Source organism: Bacillus rossius, chromosome 3 (assembly GCF_032445375.1).
Source record: "Bacillus rossius redtenbacheri isolate Brsri chromosome 3, Brsri_v3, whole genome shotgun sequence".
Classification (NCBI taxonomy): domain Eukaryota; kingdom Metazoa; phylum Arthropoda; class Insecta; order Phasmatodea; family Bacillidae; genus Bacillus; species Bacillus rossius.
Genome location: NC_086332.1, coordinates 64,367,910 through 64,387,187, shown reverse-complemented (window position 1 = coordinate 64,387,187; position 19,278 = coordinate 64,367,910). Strand labels below are relative to the sequence as shown.

Here is a 19,278-nt window from a genome sequence, read left to right as displayed (position 1 = left end):
GTTTAGTTCCCATTTAGTCCAATACAATACTTTCACGCAAATTACGTCTCAAAAATCGAATCCATCCCGCTATTTACGTCACGTAACAACCATAAACAACCAGAAAATACCGTGGGTACTTTAAGAGTAGATAAGATTAGCTAGTAGGCCTAAAAACATCGTGAAAAAGTAACGTTTATAGTCGGCAATGAACATTTTATCTCGCAAAATATACATATTTTATAACATGAAAAGTTGCTTTTATTTCTAAACATGTATTAATTTAAGCCTAGGCGTGTAAAAGTCTGAGTAATTATAGCAGGAGACAATCTAAAATGCACGAGGGAAAAACGTAAACTCAGGAATGTATAAACGTGGCTGATTGTTAAGTTCTGATACTATATTTATGTGACAACTTAGCCGAAATACTAGTACGAGACAAACTTCACAAGATAAAATGAGCGGAGTCTTGGTAACTGTTTTATACATATTTTATAATTTCGGAAGTACAGTAGAACCCCTGTCATACACTTTTCAAGGGAGGGCACAAAAATGGTGTATGATGCGGGAAAGTGTATGAAAAGGGAATGGCAATAATAATTTTTTTTTCAATCTAGCATACCAGCACAATGTCAGATTAAACTTAAATACATAATGTGTAAATAATTGCATTATATGAAAGAAATGAATTCATAATTATATATACATATAATAAAACCACCAGAAATGTAAAATACAGTCCATAATCAAGTATAGCTGACATGAGAAACAGTGGCCTTACAATATGTTATGAAGTCCTTTCTTGGAGGGCAGGAAAAGTCACCAAGCCTAAATTAGAAATTAAAAAAATTAGGCTATTGTAAAAAGAAAATCAGAAATTTATGCTTGTTTGTTTCATTTTACAAACAACTTTATGCAACAGAACAATTTTCAATAATATTTTTAACTTGAGAAACGTAAAATACAAAACACTCCGATCGTAAGAAAACAATAACAAACGGGTATATTCAGTTCAAAGATTAATGAATGCACAAAATATGAGATCCGTGCCTTGGTAAAGCGCGTGCACCATTTTCATAATCATTGCTAGTTTGCGCCACTAGTCTCGCTTGGTGCTGGCCATAGATGCTACTAGCGAAGTGCACAGTCTTCCTGATACTATCAATATCTATGGTGCGATAAAGTTATTTTCTTACGTTCGTGAGTGTAAACAATGAACGTTTTTCAAAATAAAAGCATTAAAACATAGTTTATCAGGAGGAACATAACAAAAAAATTTGTGAATTTTGGGCTTTTCCGCTTCGTAAAAACGTATGAAACGGGAAATTAATGATTTTATAAGTGTATGTTTCGGGAAAGTAAACCATTGTAAATATAGTACTTTCGGCGGGACCAAAATTAATTGGCGTATGACACGGGAAAATGTATGAAACGGGAACGTATCACCAAGGTTCTACTGTATTGTACAGTTGACGCATATTTTTTAAACTAACAATTTATTTCTGGGGATCGTAAATAATTAATTATTGGTATCAAGACATCAAGATGAACGTAAACTTGAACATGTCACGGCAGCGAGAAAACTGGTGCTTATACCAAAAAACTGGTATTAGAACTGGACAAAACTGGTACACGGGAGGTGGAGCTTATATTTTTTTACGCTAAGCTCGCATCTATTGGCTGGCTGCTGATGGAAGGTCATGAGTCTGGGCGGAGCGTTGAGTGAGTTATACTGCGCATGCGCAGCTCAGTGAACAAAGAGAGCCAGCTGGCGCGCCGTAACAGAAGCTGATCGAGTACAATGACCTTTCTCAGCGCACGGCGCACTATTGACGGTAAATTTCCATCAATTTGCGGCCCTTTTTTTAATTTTTTTTACTGTGGTGCAATGCGTATGTGTAATGAATTACCGGTGCGACCTATATGGGGGAATCTTAAATACCAAATTCAAGACCTCAAATTATGGGTGCGACATATCTGCGATGGCGAATTATATGCGAGTAAATACAGTAATTCTAGTCCCTTTTCCAGTGTGAATTTTTTTTCCCGCCTGAAATTTCTCTGAACTAAAATTCTTTAATCCACCTAGTTCTTTAGTACCATAGATTTTCTGACTTAAGAAGAGCAGTTGGTAGTTAGTTGAAAGAAAATTGAGTTTTGCAGCTGTAACACTAAAGCTGTCATTTACAAAGCAAATGTGCACAGAAGTAAAGAATGTGAATTTATGTGGGAGCCAGGAAGGGTGGTAGAAGAGGTGGTGTCTAAACTAGCAGCTACTGAGAAATAGCACTTATTTCTAGTTTTTTTAAAATGTAAATTGTAGGATATACGTTTTTAAAAAGTGTGAATTGGTAAAACAAACAGTACTACATAAATAGTGAGTTTCACTACATTTGCAAAAGTAGAGGTATGTTGTTACATGCTCGTTACTCATGTCTAGGGATGGGAAAACCGATTCCCAATTTCATCGATACCTACCGATTCTACTTAATAATCGATAATCGAGAATCGATGATAAAAGTCGATTCCCGCATGTAGCAAAAAAAATCATTTCACAACATTGCAAATCTGTCAGATACAATTATTTAACGACTCTTTGAGTGGGGTTATGACCGACTAGACTCATATATAACAGTCATATTCCCCCAAATAAACAATATCTAAAACTTGGGTCGATGTTATACACAAGTCAAAGTAAAAAAATTATTTATAAAAAAATTATCACTGCGTATTAGAAGGGGCCTGTTCTTTTCGCGATCGTGATTAAACGACGATAAACGCGAAATCACCGTAAAATACAGTTTTTACCCGAAATCGCCACAAAACAGTGTTTTTCCACGAAATTTAGTATTAAAACGCGAAATCCCAATGTTTTTACAGGAAATTTAAATACTGGGTAAAAGATTTGTCTCGTTACTGGTAAACAAACACCGCAACATGGCCGCCACTGAACATTAATCATAAATGCACTAAAGCAAACAAAAGCTTACACACGCTCATGTTATAATGTTAAACCCAAAAATATACTGTAAATATACGCAAAACTACGGCGTTTATTTTCCTTTCCGGCATAATGTTTGAATAGATATGACAAACAGGCGAAGTTTTAAAGCCTACGCACACCGCTCGGGGCACTGACATCAGCTTGGAACAGCGACAACGGATAAATACAAAAGCAAGCAGATGATTGGGCGAACGGTGTTTGGAACAGCCTTACGTGAGTGGCCATACCACGTCAGCCGGGGGCGCTGGCATATAGTTAGAACAGCGACGTAGTATCAAGCAGATTATCGGGCGAACCATACTACTTCGTCACCCAGCCGTACGGGGCAGCACAAGCATTTTAAATCGCGCCAAAAAGCGGAAAAATGTAAACAAACATTCATTTTCAAATGGTGTGACGATGATGATTAGTTGGTCAGTGTTTTATAGATTTTGTTGGGTCGTTACCACAACGCCGAAATAACAACGAATGAATTTGTGTTTCTTAAATGTAACTTAACGCCGAAATACCACAATCAAGTACAAAACTTTCATTTGCTAGTTCTCTAGTTGTTGCTTAATTTTGTTACTGTTTCATTTTACAAATTTTTTAGTTAATTTGTACCCTTCTCTAAGTTAGGCAAGTTGTATGAACAAAAATAATTTATACTGCTCAAGGAAAGCTTAAAATTTTTTTTTATAGTTTATTACGTATTACAAAACAAATTTTAGATTAGTTTGACCCCTTTGACATTTGAGCCATTAACTTCTAATGATGTAAACATTTATATGAGTTAATGTTATTAACTTAGTTGTGTACTCAAATTTGATAAATATGAATTTATGATGTATGCTACATCATATATGTATTGAAAGCTGAAAAAAAAAAATGTTGCAAATAGAATTTGAATTATTTAATATTAAGTTAACTAGGTGAGTATCGAGTATCGAGAATCAAAGGATTTTTTAAGGAATCGATAATCGGGTATCAGAATCGAAAATTTTGGAATCGTCCCATCCCTACTCATGTCAAATACGTGGGGAGTTTTAAGAAAAAACACTTGTTGCATCTCGTCCCAACGAGTACTGAGAAATAAACTTCCGAGCCGCTTGGAGCTCACGACCCGGTAAGAAGCTGGCCTCCTGACCTGGAGGAGGACTTGGGCGCGCTGCTGTTGACCAGCAGGCACTTCATGGGCTGGCCGTCCAAGTGGCGGTTGTGGTACAGGTCCACCGCCTTCACCGCGTCGTCCAGGTTCTGGTAGACCACCTCCGCCGTGCCCGGCCGCACCAGCCGCGAGTCCAGCAGGGTGCCCACGTCCTCGAACAGCTCCTGCCGGCAGACCACGCACTCTGGAAGACTTCTCACCTGTCACAGACTTCTGCCAATCATGTATTTCTTTAATAACTGAATGTCAAATTATAAGGGACAATAAGCTATCCAGATAGTATTTTAGTATTGTTAAATAAATGTCTTGTATGTGAATCAGCATAAATAATATGGCAAAATTTTAATTTTATGGTGATAGTGAAATAACTCAAAAAAAAAAAAAAAAAAAATTACTTATAGCTTAAAAATATCGGAAGTAGTATGTTGCATAGCAAAAGTGTTTTGAATATTTCAAGGCATTCAATTTACGGGCCCAACACTGAATGTGAACCATTCATGTATGTGCAATAATATTTCCGATGGAATCCGCACATGTCGTCATGCAACGTGCTGCGTCCATGATCACACCTTCAATGATTTTATATACAAAAGCAATTTCTGTGTAATTTAAGTATTGCCTGAGCACACACTGTTCCCGTTGCCTTTTCCAGATGCTTCACACCACCCACAAACACAAAACCAAAATAACACCGCAAAGCATGTTCATACAACATGAAACACCAAAATGCAAGTAAATACACCATCTAGCATCGAAGTATAATTAAAATCATAAAATCGATCAGCAATTTGACAAAACTTAACTCTTAATTACAAAACAATTTATCTCTTACTATGGTAAATTTATTGAATGGAATTTATTCAGCATAAATTTTATACCAAACTGTATGAACTAAATGGATTATAAAAAAATTACATTGTTTGATCTTGCATCTCACTCTTAAAAAGTAACACATGTTTACATTAATGTCAGCATATTTTTTAAACACACAAAAACTTGCAAATTTTTTTTTTTAGTTCTCTTCTAGACATGCTTATTTATTTGTTTATTTATTTATATTAATTTTGTTGCAAAAAAATCATCTGTCAGTCAAAATGAGACTACTTTGGTGAAGAAAGTATTAAGAAATATTTATTTTCATATTTGTTGAATAATTCACTTTTTATATCTAAAGACAATGAATACAAACAATAACAGTGAAATATCCAGTGTTAAAAAATAAATTAACTAAAAAATAAACCCATTAAATTTTGTCCCTACAAATTATTTACAAACATCATATTTTTTTAAATTTGCAGTGATGTATATAACACTCTTTTTATTTAAATTTTTTATTATGAGTCCTCCTTGCTGTGTCGATCACACTCAGTAATGCATAATTTAAAAAAACTATTCATTTTGAAATACCAATTATAAAATTATTCAATTAAATTCAAATTTCTCTAATACTCACAGACCGCCACCAGGTGATTTTAAGAGTACATAGGGATAACCTTTATATTTTACTATTAAAAAGCACAAACAACACCAACACAGACAATACTAGCTCATCTGAACAAAATTTCAGGGTACCTGTCGCCATGCATGGGGGTCACCACAGAAAAGGGGGGGGGGGGACAAGTTTTCTTTATAACACACATAAACAAGAATAAAAATAAAGATAGGCTTTGTAATATGATCCACACTATGTTTATCACCCATAATTAAAAAAATAACCTATTATAAAATTATCTTTTAAATACTGACTATAAAGTTTATGAAGAAACTTAAGATCTTACACCAAACCGCAAAAAAAAAAAAAGCTACAGGTTGGCCACTCTATTGTGAAAATCAAATTCAAGGTTTTTTTCCCCAGGATTTTGAAGGTTTATTAAAAAATTTCCTGAAATGTTACTACGTTAATAAAAAATATAACTAACCATGTTGGTTACATAAAAAAAAATAATTACCAACCATTTAAACGATATAAAATAAAAAAGTATTCCTGCACGACTGCATACTACCACACTTGCGGACGTACCCTGATGTCCTCGTGGATGACGGTGGGGTGGAGGTTCGACACGACAATGCGGTGGCCCGGCTTGGCCGCGGGGTGCGACGGTGGCTTGGGAGCGGCAGACAGCGCGCTCGGGCGGCCGGAGTAGCCGCTGCTCGAGTCCAGCCGCGCCTTCAGTTCCGAACCGACGCGCGAGGAGCCCACCATGCCGTTCAAACCCATGTCATCGTCAGAGTCAGAGTCCTCTATTGTCACGCTGGAACAGACACGGGCACGCTGGCAAGTCCTACCCTCAAAGTTTATAGTCTCTACAGGTATGTTATACCATTCTTTAATCATTTAACAAAAACCACTTCCCTTCACAATTTTTTAGCTACAAGTTATTTTTCCAATAAATTACAATCGATATTATGAGGGTAGCCATATTTATAGCACAATTCTGGTATCTTCAAAATTTTATTGAATAAAACCTTAGATGATTCATTGATTATGTTTTTTTTATTGTGCTTACATTTTAGTTCATCAAAAGCAAAAAAACATTGGAGACCAGAAATATTGAGGAATAAAACATGCATAACCTACAGCAAGAAACCATCCTAACCGTTGTCTGGAGGTCTGGGTGGAAGCCATCGGATGGCTGTACCAAGATTCAAACCCAGGTCTTTCGGACAGCAATTCCCAGCGTTTTAACACTTCACCCTCTTTACTTTTAGTTGTTTGTCATGATGTTCATCAAAGCTTTACTCAATGTCATAAGTATTATTTTTTAAAGAATCTGGCATAGCTTGCAGATGTCTCAAAAATGTATTTATTTCGATAGTATGTTATGTACATTATGTACATAAACTAGTAGCATAAAAGAACACAGAGGTTTCACTTGTAGGTTAAACATAATTCATTGTTTTTTTTATCTGAAATCAGCCACAAACGATTCTGACACTACAAACACATGGCATAGAATAAAACCAAAGAAATATAGTTTTGTCCCTAATGATATCATGACCTAGGTTGCTTTCAGAATTACTCAGATTCAGGATCTAGGTCTCATTTAACAGAGTAACACGTTTTAATAAAATATTGTCTAATTTGTATTTACATGTTTTGATATTTTATTTAAAAATTTAAGGAATATTATAACACTTTATTACACTAAATGTTGTGTTAGATGATGATCTTAAACTAAGAATGACAGTTTAACCTACTTGTTTTACAATACATAACCATCTTTGGCTTCTAAAAATTGCAATAGTATTATACATAAATGCCCACCTAATGCAATAAACACAGAAAGGCCTTTTTTTTTAGTGGTAACTATAAATACTGCAAATATGAATGTACATATTTAATTAACCTAATGCCTTCAAAGAATTAACTGTTACATGGGCATACAAAACTTAACATAGTATTTAAACATAAACGTTTACCGAGGTCTCCCGATATATTCACATTTGAGGCGCTACACATCATTAACTACTTATACATCCTCTATAATTTTTAATATATCAGAGAAGCAAGTGCAAAATACAACAATCTTTATACGAGCGTGATTTAAATCAGAAACAACACCAATCTTATGGTGTAAATTTGTGATTTGCACCTTTATTTAAAAACATTTGTAAACTGGTTTCTTCAACACTAAAATATTGTACAAACCAAAATAAAAATATTTAGAAAATCCCCTGCCTGTATATGATGACTTGTAGCATTATTTAATAAAGTTCAGTGCTGTGCTACAATCTATTAATAGATACTCTAGTTATAGTATATACACGCACAGGTAACTGCCATAGTAATGTTTACAGTCTTGAAATTTTTTTTTTATCATTGGATCTGAAAAGTTGTACATTAAATAATAGGGAGGGTGCCCAACAAAATTATTTGAAGCTGGTCTCTTGGTTTCTCTCGATGGCATTTCCAGATCACAAAAAGATTCTGCTAATTGTCCCAGATTTTTTTAAGTCATTACTCATTAGCCAATTCATGAAAGCATTACTCAAACTTTATAGTTTAATATTTCCCCCATATCCTGTCACCATCAACTTTACCAAAATACATTATTAACAATATGCTGGCTTGGTAACCAGCGAGATCACGTACTGGGTAGTTCACACCCAATCATATGCTGTATCCATTACTCTATTAGTAGAACCAAGAATGTTAAGCCAAACTTAAGTGGAGAAAAAAGCTCAAGATTAGTTGTCCTTTTCAATTACACAGGTACTTACAATTTGTTAGAAGCAATGGTTTGGAACATTTAATTTGTAAGTTACTTACAAAACTGAATGCAGTACCAAAGGTAACTAGCTACAAATACACAGGAGGTGACAAGACAATGGCGAGGCTGGGTTTGCACACACCTGGGAATCACCATCTCCTGCCGCCTCTTTGGAACGTTCTGTCGTCCCCAATCCTCTCGCTGGGAGAGCAATCTGGCAGGCATCATGGACGATGGCTGCAACAGAGGTAAGGTTTCAAACTTGGGCCTGAAACTGTTGTTACACGATTATACCGACGTTCACTCTATGTAGGCGCAAACCACTTTTTCTTATTTAATATGCACATCTTAAGCGATTCTCAAGACTTGGTTAAGGGCCTCGTCTACCTGCACACACACACAGTGAGCAGAGCTTAAAAAAAAACACACAATTTGAAAACAGCACATGATATTCAAGTGGGGCCTGTTTAAGAAATGCATACAAAAATATTCTGAGGATGGATGAGTAGTTCTGTTTCTGTATTTTGTTTAACTGTTAAAATGGCTAAATCTTGTGTTTTTAGATGATTTTTAGGCATTAAATATATCCGGTGCAGATTCTTGAAAGCACTCCGGGAACTAGCAACACCTGTATCTTCCTTTCTCCGCCATATATAATGCTATGGTTACCTCTTAAACATCATAGTTGCCCTATGCACAACGAGAAGACTACACGGCAGTCCACAGCCTTGCACTTGGAGGCGACACCGCATTGGAAGCACCAACAAGCATCACACATAATCCCACCTCGACAACACAAATACACCAGACTAGGCGGACCCCTTTAAGATCATTTGAATACTGTGCTCTGCTTGTTTGTCCATGAAATTAAATTCTATTGCATTTTTTGAGTCATTTTTCATATTTGCCAAGACTGTTGCAAACACAAGAAAAAGTAAGAATTTATTTTGATGTGACTTGAGGCCTACTTCAATACAAACACTGCTCATAAATGAACTGTGATGCTACGCAACTACCACCTCACACCCATCACTAGGTGCTGGAAAAATTAGCATCTAATATTTTATAAATTACCATTTATTACTGTGAAATAAGGATTTTTTATGCCTTATTTTAACCTTAATTTTACATTCTAAATGTTTGTAAACTAAATAACAAATATACGTGTATACAAAAAATCTCTACCTCCATTTTGTACAAACAAAAAGAAACCTCAATTTCATGCCTTTCTAAATCAAAACCCAAAAGAAAAAATGTAATGCTTATTTTAATTATAAAATTGATACTGCAATATGCAAGCAAACATTAAGTAACAGGTTTTCACAGAATGATACACACTTCAACTGGATTAATTGGGTGGGGCTTATATTTTGAAGTTATTTAGGATACATGTAACCTATCTGCATCACAGACACGGCAATATCTCGAATCATGCTGGTGTAGAGAATGATAACAAGATGTGTAAAGTGCAATATACACTACTGCTGTGTTTTCCTTCACTCTCCCGAGAAAGCAAAATGTGTAACGTTGCAAGACCCCTGCCCTCCTAGCTAAATAATTTTCTTTTAAACTTCTTTTCTGTATATTTAAGTATTAATAAGTCAATGTTTTTTGAGTGATGTATATGTTATGAAACAGTAGAATCAGACATTATGAATATTAATATATGTTATTTGCACGTGCTATGTGTTTTAAGAAGGTATTTTGTATTTTATTAGACATTTTTAATCATTACTATTTTTTATGTAATTATTCACAAATGAGCCGTTGTACTAGATTTTTGCCTGTTTGGGCCTACTTTTTCAGGTTTTTCTAAATAAGTTGAATTTTGTCAAGTAATTTGTATTATGATTGCTGTTCTTAATTTTAATTAACGTGTTGCATAATTCTAGAACAAGGGACTGTGTGTGGTCTGGTGTGATGGTTAAAAAGAGAGGCATAAGAGGCCTGTAAGTGTGAGTGAGAAAGAAACAATGCTTCCCCGCCAACCGAGATAAAGACGGGAATTCCCCCACTGCGTGGGAACTGAGTGATAACTGCTGTCTCACGGTGTGGGAGAGAGAACGAGAATGGGAGTCCCCGATTTTGATGTGAAATTAAAAGAGACAGATCAAGGGAAAACCCGAGTTATGTGTGTACAGGGTTTTTTCATGTATTGTAATTTGTTCTGTGATTGGCTTGTGATTTGTAGAGTCAATGAAGCGTGCGTGTGATTGGTCGGTGAGGTCATGTGACTTCTCCTCCCTGCGTGGAGGAGACAGTGGCAAGAGTTCACCAGTTGTCTGCCGATTGCTGCACCAGTAGGTCGCGTTCTCTGGCTTCTCGCCAAATTATGAAGTAATTTGCTAATAGATAATTTAACGTTGGTGGTCAGAGCCATGCCGAGTATTAAGTTAACCTAATTTTTTTAAATTTCGTTCGGACATTAATTAGAAATTGCGATCACCTTCGTCGGCGGTTGGCTCGGGGCGAAATTAGGTTTCGCTGGGTGCGGCCACGTTTGAGGTCGCACTGACTTCGTGTACTTGCAGTAAAATATTACTGAAGAACGCTATTTTCGTTAATTCTCATTGCGCGAGCTGCGAGCATTTTTCGACAGGCAGATGTAAGTGTTGAACGAGTGAGTGAAACGTTGGAAGTGTTTGGATTCGTCTGTGCAGTCTATTGGAAAAATAAAACAACAAAAATTACAATCGGCGTTGAACATCTGTTTATTTTTGTATGTAACGAACCGTTATAAATGCAAGAGTGTGCAGTCTATTTTGTTTTCATCTTATTAGCCGAACACACACCTTTCATTTGTGACATGAGAAAATATGCAGCAAAGATGGTGACTTGTGTTTGTGTATTAACTGAAGTGCAGATAAGTCTTACATGACTAACATCCACATGTGTCCCAGAAATAACTATAAGGTACAAATATAAGCTGAGCCAGGTTGCTGAAAGTCTGCAAGAAGTTTCTTTTTAAGAATGAAAAGATATATTTTATACAAGAATGATGAAAATTGTGAAAAAATAAGTAGCAATTATGTGGATTTTTATAAGTAATACTTTTACAAATTGATATTTTAAATTGTTTTATTTTATAATTCAACCAAAAATAGCATTTATGTTGGAAATTAGCACAAAATATAATATAAAGTGTAAATTAGCAAAAAAAAATCACATCTTTAGCAAAATCATAATTTTCCGGCCCCTACCCATCATAAATACGATTTACAGCTTCGTAACATTTGTGAAAGAGGCCTAGTGCTGTATTCATTATGATAGCATTATCATCTTAAAGATGGTACAATATTCAGGCTTGCATTCATGTTTTGAAGTTCATAAAAAGATTAGAGTAATTAAAGTGATAGTCAATTAGTGTGAGAGTGAAATAATTTTAAAATAATCATACACAATGTAAACAATCACAGTTAGTCATTAGAGAACAAAACACGAACTGCATTACAAATCATCAGGAATACTGGGGAAGAAATTGGCCATAACTTACTATGAATATCCGTCCCAGCATTGGCCTGGCCAAATTATGGGAAACTGGAAAACTGATGACCAGACTAGAATTTGAACCCTGTCCACAGGAATTCCTTTCCACTACACTCCAACTACACTGCTGAACTTCGAGACCAGTTAAGCTAGTGCTCAGCCCACGGAATTGGGCTAAGTAGAATTTTGTGATTAATTCTCACCTCCTGGACAATGAGTTCGTTCCCACGCCGCCGGCTCAAGGCATGACTGTCCCAACCGTAACGACTTTGCGATGGCATCGACACCTGGTACGGTATATCATTCAAAGTGCGCTTGATGCTAGGATGTGCCAAGTCATCTGAAAGAAACACAGCCGTGCCACGTGGCACGAATGAGTCGTTTCGTATCGTGCGATGGACTGGTTGGTAGGAGGAACCAAAGCCTGCCAGGCTCATATCAGGTGGCACGAAGGGGTCATTCACGACTGTACGCCGGATAACCGGCGCAGTTTTCTGCCATGTGCCACCTGAAATAAACACATCTTGCATATCATTCTTGACTATGCGACGCAGCGGGCCGCGTACCGCCGAGCGATCTGAAATAAACCGTGAAACCATGTACGTTACTGTTACACACACTTACAAGTAAGTCAAAGACACAGTTAACATTATGACACACAATAGAATATACAGTCAAGTCTCATTAATACAAACCTGAGGGGACCAAAAAATTTGCACTTTGTAATAACGAGATTTGTACTAACCATATTTTATGCCATCGAGAAAAATTACCTAACCAGGTACATAGCGGAAAAAAAAGAACTAGCTTTTTTCTTTTAAGACAACAGCCCCTCCATGCTGAAGTCAGTCCCACACAACCGAAGTGATTATGGGCCCACCTGGAAAATGGGAGTGATTTTAAGGGAGGTTCTTAATACGTGCCAGGCGGAAGGCCTATACGCTTTTTGTAGTACCGTAAAAATATGGTCAGTGGCCTCCCCCACTCTCATAAATATTACGATAAGAGATTTTTTTTTTAATTTGAGAACATATTAACATGTTAACCATTTTGTTACAGTAAATAATGTATGCTAAATTAGATTATTTCACAAAATAAACTTATTGACGAGACGTCTAATAAATCGATGAACTCCGGCTGAACGCACGAAAAAGGATGACTCATTGTCCCGTTACACACATTGTCCCATTACGCTCATTGGACGCTTGCACCGCATCTATCTCTTTTCCAATCAATTGGAACAACCATCGATTCGACTTTTTCGAGGCACATTAAACTTGAAACACTCCCATTCGTTTCCTACTTTTCCTATCATCGTCCTATCCTTAACAGAATAACACAGATTGGAAGAAGTTAAATACCAAACATGTATAAAATTTATAGTTAAAATAATCTGTTCGTTAAAGTAATAAACATATTTGAATTAATGAGTGCAAATAAAAGTAAATTTATCCATTAAATTGTAGATTTCATTTCACTCCTTTGTATCCATACAAAATAGTGATAATTCAATAAAAATGATTCAATTTTATTCATAAAAGTATGCAATCATTTCATTAATTTTTGTTATGACGTCACATTAAACTATTGTCCGTAAACCGACTTTAATGATAACCAATTTTTTATTTACATTATGTACATATTTTGTCATAATTACAGACACTTCCATTACCAAAACAAGTTAATGATGCAATTATGTACAGGCCTATGTACTATGTACTGTGATTTAGAAAAAGCTCTTGATTTTTAGTCATCACAATATACATACATGAATTACGTAATGCTCTTACAACAGAAACAAAAGGGATAAATGCTGCAATAGTTATACCAAGGGTTTAAAAAAGCTGTCAATTTTTGTCTGAACAATATTTGACTTATAAGCACTTATTACAACAGAGCTTAATTTGTCAAATGCTTCCAGAGTTTCTTTACTTGCGTCAATGTTTGATAACACATTTTCAAGTGTAGTTAATGCATTGCTGGCATCATGTTTTGTGGGCAATACACACACACATGCTCTTCTTCTTCCTCTTCTTCATTCTCTATATTTTCTGCGACAGATTGAGAAGAACCAGCACACATTAAATCTTCATTTGATGGCAAGGCAAATGTTGCAACATTGTCGTCCACATGGAGGAAGTCATTGAACATCTCCTGGAACTGAAAGTGTTCTTGAAGATGATTCCATCCTTCAATACTAGCCTCATCTTCTCCAACTACATCACCTTCTTTTTCACCAAATCCAGCTTTCCTGAAGCAATTGGAAATGGTTGTGGTGCTCATTCATCCCATGCCATGGAGATATTGCGAATTACATCCAACACATTCCATTTCATGTTGAAATTTCTTTGCAGTTCAAGCTGTTGAACCAAATGTCTAACAAGGCGTGCTTTGTACTTTTTTTAAAAACTCTGAATAATGCCCTGATCTAGAGGCTGAAGAAAACTTGGTTTTTGGTGGTAGGAACATCAGTGTTACATTCTTCAACTCCATCCCTTCAGCAGAATGAGCGATGTAATCAGCTTTTGGCTTCATCATAAGCTTCAAGCATAAGCAAAATCTTTTTGTTTGCACAGGCCATCTTTCGATCCAGTTTGATTAGCCATGCTTGATATTTTTGAAGCATCTGGGTTTGAGAAATTTACCCACAACAAGTGGGCTAAGTTTCTTGGTTCCATCTTGGTTACAGCACAAAAGTACCGTTACACGCTCTTTGCTGTTTTTCCCCCCATGACATTTCTCTCCTCTGTAAGCCAATGTTCTGTTGGGCAAAAGGTTATAAAACACTCCAGTCTCATCAATATTATAAATGTCCTCAGGGCTGTATTGATCAAGTAATGGCTTCACAGATTCCAACCAACCTCCTGCATGTTTCTTGTCAACTGCTGCTGCAACCACACACACTTTTGGCGTTGCATGTTTACACAAATCGACGCTAGAGGCGCGCCCGTGATGTAAATATTTCTTTACTTCAGCTCAAGCGCGAGTATTGCTGCTGACGCTGTGTTCATCTCTGATTTTTCGGTGTGTTTATTTTCATTTCTTACAATGGCAAAGGGCGACAAATTTGCTACGTTCCGCAAACGTTTTGGGCATTCCGAGAGTAGTAATTAAAATTCGTATTAACCATTATAATTATATTTTATAATACTTCTGTATGGGACGAAAACCAAATTCAAATTACATATTAACTGTATTTCGTATAAAACGAAGTTTGTACCATTTAAAAGCCTATTCTGTTTGCCGGGACCAGAAAATTGCTTCATATAAACGGGAACTTCATACTAAACGGGTTCGTATTAATGAGACTTGACTGTAGTACATTTTACAAAAGAAACCAAAATTTAGATTTTCAGTGTTTAAGGCAGGGTTTCTTGTACTATTTTGTGAAGCCTCTGTAGGTGTTGTTAGATAATGTTAACAATAAATATTGTCATATATTTTGAAACTTGCATATCTTGTATTAACTTACATAATACATTTCATACTATAGTAGAATAAAACTGCTTTATATTTATTTTAAGAATTCTAAATAAATTTATATATGCATAAAAAATAGTGTCTGTAGAACATATATTCCTTCTCCTACTTTTACAAAAAATAAATGGAACAATGAAAGTACATCATTTTAAAAAAAAAACTTGTGAACAGAAAGAACACTTCTGTCTGGGCACAGAATATAAGGTAGCAGATTGAAAGTTATACCTAAATAGTTAATATGAAACTAAGGTGCAAAATATGTTTAAATTATTAATTGAATATGTATATATAACTATAACTAGGGGCAGGATTAGTATTGGTATATTGAGCTGTCAGCCCTCGTGGGAGCAAAAGCGAGCCCCTCAATTGTACGTGTTACAGTCGCCAATGTGGGGTGTATAGCCAGTAGTCTGTGGGACCACACAGCACTTTCAAATAATATCACCATAACTATTGCAAGATATAGCACACATATTTCTCCTTTAGTGTTGAAGTTATAAATGGAGTTTCAGCAAGCGACAATATGATTTGTCATCTTGGATCTTCGGTGGCTGTGATTTCTACCGCATCACGCTCATGTGGCAAGAGCCGTGGGCTTGATCACAACCCCGGCAAGACTACCATTTATTTATTAAAAAAATTTTCATGGACATATGCCATTGCTTATTTTAACTGTATGTCAAAGAGAAACCACAAGAATGAAGAAGAAAGATGAATATACAAACACACAGAAAACAACCCAAAATCAACCAATGTCAAATATTAAACACATAGACAGCACAGCAAGAATTCCATGGATGGAATTAGTCTGAAACAATATCACAGCACAAACAGTGGGCTGACAACAAGACAGTTGTAACAAGAACAGAAAAAAATAAACTAACAACTACCTTGGACAACACAGAGGCAAACAGACAAACCCCATGATGATATGAAACAGATAATCTGGATAATACAGCAACAACAAAGCAATATACAGGCAAACCTAGCAATAAAACCAAACAAATATTCTGGACAACACAATGATGGCGACACAGGCAAACACAGTATGGTTCCTAAGACAAACAGTTTCAAGAATCATTCAAAGAACGAATGACTCATATTTATGAACACTAAAGGACATTAAGGAATAAAACAGCCATGGCCTATTGAAAAGACCCATCCCAGCCTTTACCAGGAAAGATTATGAGAAACCATGAAATAAGAATGATCAGATCAGGTATTGTGTATAATATTTTAAGATCAATAAAGTTTTTTTTTCCACCTTCACAAAAGCCTTTTGTAGCATGAGCTATTCCAATTAAAAATAACAAATATAATACAGTACTATGTTTTCAATGGGACCTACTGAGGGTGTTTCTTCAGGTTAGAGAAAGTTACAAAGTGAGCAGTGAGATACAGCAGTAGGGAGGTGAAGAGGTAGATATGAGTTGCATTATGGGTAGCTAAAGTAGAGCCTGTCAGTAACCAATGCAGGTGAAAATCTAAGCCAGTGTGCAACAGCAATATGCAGATTTCAGAGGAATGACAGTGATAAGGGAGTGGGAAAATGTAAATGACACATTATGCTGGATTAAGATACAATTCACACACATTTTTAATGGCATCAAACAACTTCCCAATCATACATCACATGAACAAAAGTGTTCTGCAAGACAGTGGACCTCATTACAAAAAAAAAATGGGTGCGTGTACTTAGGTACGCGCGTGAGAAGTTATACTTCTTTGGCATCATTAAAAAATAAGTTTTTAATTGCATGCAAAAATAGTGCGTGGAGTCCCTCCGCACGGAAGAAGTGAAACTTTGTATGTGGAAATGAAAATAGGAAGGGGTAGAAATTGATTTTTAGTGAAATCATGTTGTATCAAATCAAACTAAAAAAAATAAAGGAAATAAATTTGTAACGTTTCATAGATTGATTTTCAGAAAGAGAGAGAGTGATAGAGAGAGAGAGAGAGAGAGAGAGAGAAAGAGAGAGAGACACCTATTGAATGTCTATAAAACTAACTTTTTTATGAGAGCATATTTTCATGAAATAAATCATGAAATCATTCAACGTTAAAAGCTGTTTATTTAATTAAGCGGACGGGTTCTCCCCAAGGAGAAAATTTGACGCGGCGAGACCTCGTGGACATAGAGAAATGACACACACTCACTATTTATGTGTCTATGAAACATGATTTTTTTTCTGCAATTTAAATTGTAATATACAAAAAGGGTATTGAAAATTGAAACAAATATGGCGACACTACAAACTGTCAGGATCTTTATTTTTTTTCTTACTTTCCACTTAGTTCCTTACAATAGCGCGTTCGAGTGCCACGCATTCACTCTCGCACTCTCGCTCTGTCTCTTTCTATTCCCCTTCCCCAGAAGCGTTAAACTTTTAACGCAACCTTGTTGGAAGTCACATTAGAAGTATAACTTCAAAAAACTCATTTTAAAGAATATGTTTTAAATACATTAACAATTCAACATTAAGAATTTTCATTAAGTGTGGGATTTTTCAAAAATGCTGTAAAGGTTGTGATAAATAGAATAAATCTTATTGTCAGAATCTTGCTCTATACTGAGAAAACAACTGTCAAATATCATTTTTTAAGTAGTTTCGGTTAAGATCAGTTATTAATAAACAAAATGTATATTCCTGATTGTTTTTTATCATTTTATAGCATTATTTTGTTATGTTTAGGTAAGAAAGCAAAACCTATGCACCCTCAAAAGATAATTTAATTAAAATCATAAGAATTACAGATGAGTTATTTATTTCCAAAGTTATTGATCAATAAAATTAAAAATACATATATTTTATTACAGTTTTCAGTTTTAAAAAATTATTTCCATGGAATTTTACACATTAAAATTTAAAATTATGCAAAAAACATATCAAGTACAGGTGCAAAAATAGTAATAAAAGAAATTAACACAGTCCAAATTACAAGCAATGAGAATGAAACGTTAATAACATTACCAAATGAAAAAAAAAAAACACTTACATTTCATAAAAAAAATTTTTTAATTAATATTAAACTGAGATATGTCAGTTTAGTTGGCACTGCAACTAGACTTGTGTATATTAATTGTAAAAGGTATGGCTACATTTTGCAACCATTCACTGAGCATTTAAATCCTAGTAAGTAACAACCAAGGGCAGAAACATGCATTCTGACAACCAGATTACAACTGACTCCTCCATGCAGTGGTAACACGTCACCCCAACTAGTGAAGGCGTGAGGTTTAGTCTGCAGTAGCCACATCTCCTGTATAGACGGCAGCTACATGAGTGTGTTTGCGTGGATATAGGCTCTGGGCGCTAGTAATGATATTTCTGGATGTGAAGAAAGCGTATGACAGTGTGAGAATACAGTGAGTTTAGCAAGCTATGGAAGAATAAGCAGTTTGAGGAATGGAAGTGGTTAGCAGGGTAGTGTATTGTCTCCACTGCTGGTCATTAAGTGTTGGAGAGGATTATCAAGAGAGTGGCAGAGAATATTGGAGAAGTAAAGAGGAAGTTCATGCTAACTTTTGCTGATGATTGGATGGTGCGGGGAGATAATGAATGTGAAGTGCAAGAGCAATGGTATGAATTGAGGAAGTGAGGAAATGTGGTATGAGATTCAGCACTAAAAAGAGTGATGTGATGGTCATGATGAGGAATAAGAATACAGTAAAGAGATGTATTGAATTAGATGTTGTTGAGTTGAAACAGGAGGAGGAGGAGCAGGAGGAGACCTTTAAGTATCAACAAAGCGGATCAGAGATGCATTCTACAGGTGTGTGAGAGATTTGGTAAGGAAGAGGGAGGTGCCATTAAACTGCAAACAATGTTGTACAATATTTACTATGTGCCCATAGTCACTTATGGAGTAGAGACTTTGACTGTAAACAAGAGACATGCTGGAAAGATCAGAGCAATAGGAGTTAAGCTTATTAGGAATATGTTGGCGGTTACAATTACAAGACAAGAAAG

General features: G+C 35.7%; 1 protein-coding gene across 2 annotated transcripts in view; it reads right to left on the bottom strand.

Moving 5' to 3' along the window:
- LOC134530809 (uncharacterized) overlaps positions 1-19,278 on the bottom strand; it is a 60,215-nt gene that overhangs the window by 5,650 nt on the left and 35,287 nt on the right. The window contains exons 4-7 of one of the 2 annotated variants that reach the window (XM_063366027.1): positions 12,031-12,404; positions 8,484-8,578; positions 6,151-6,382; positions 4,110-4,294 (exon numbers count right to left, since the gene is read on the bottom strand). In XM_063366027.1, coding sequence (XP_063222097.1) covers positions 4,110-4,294; positions 6,151-6,382; positions 8,484-8,578; positions 12,031-12,404 — 886 coding nt within the window. The remainder of the gene's footprint in view (positions 1-4,109; positions 4,295-6,150; positions 6,383-8,483; positions 8,579-12,030; positions 12,405-19,278) is intronic. The other variant, XM_063366028.1, reaches the window with a different exon arrangement.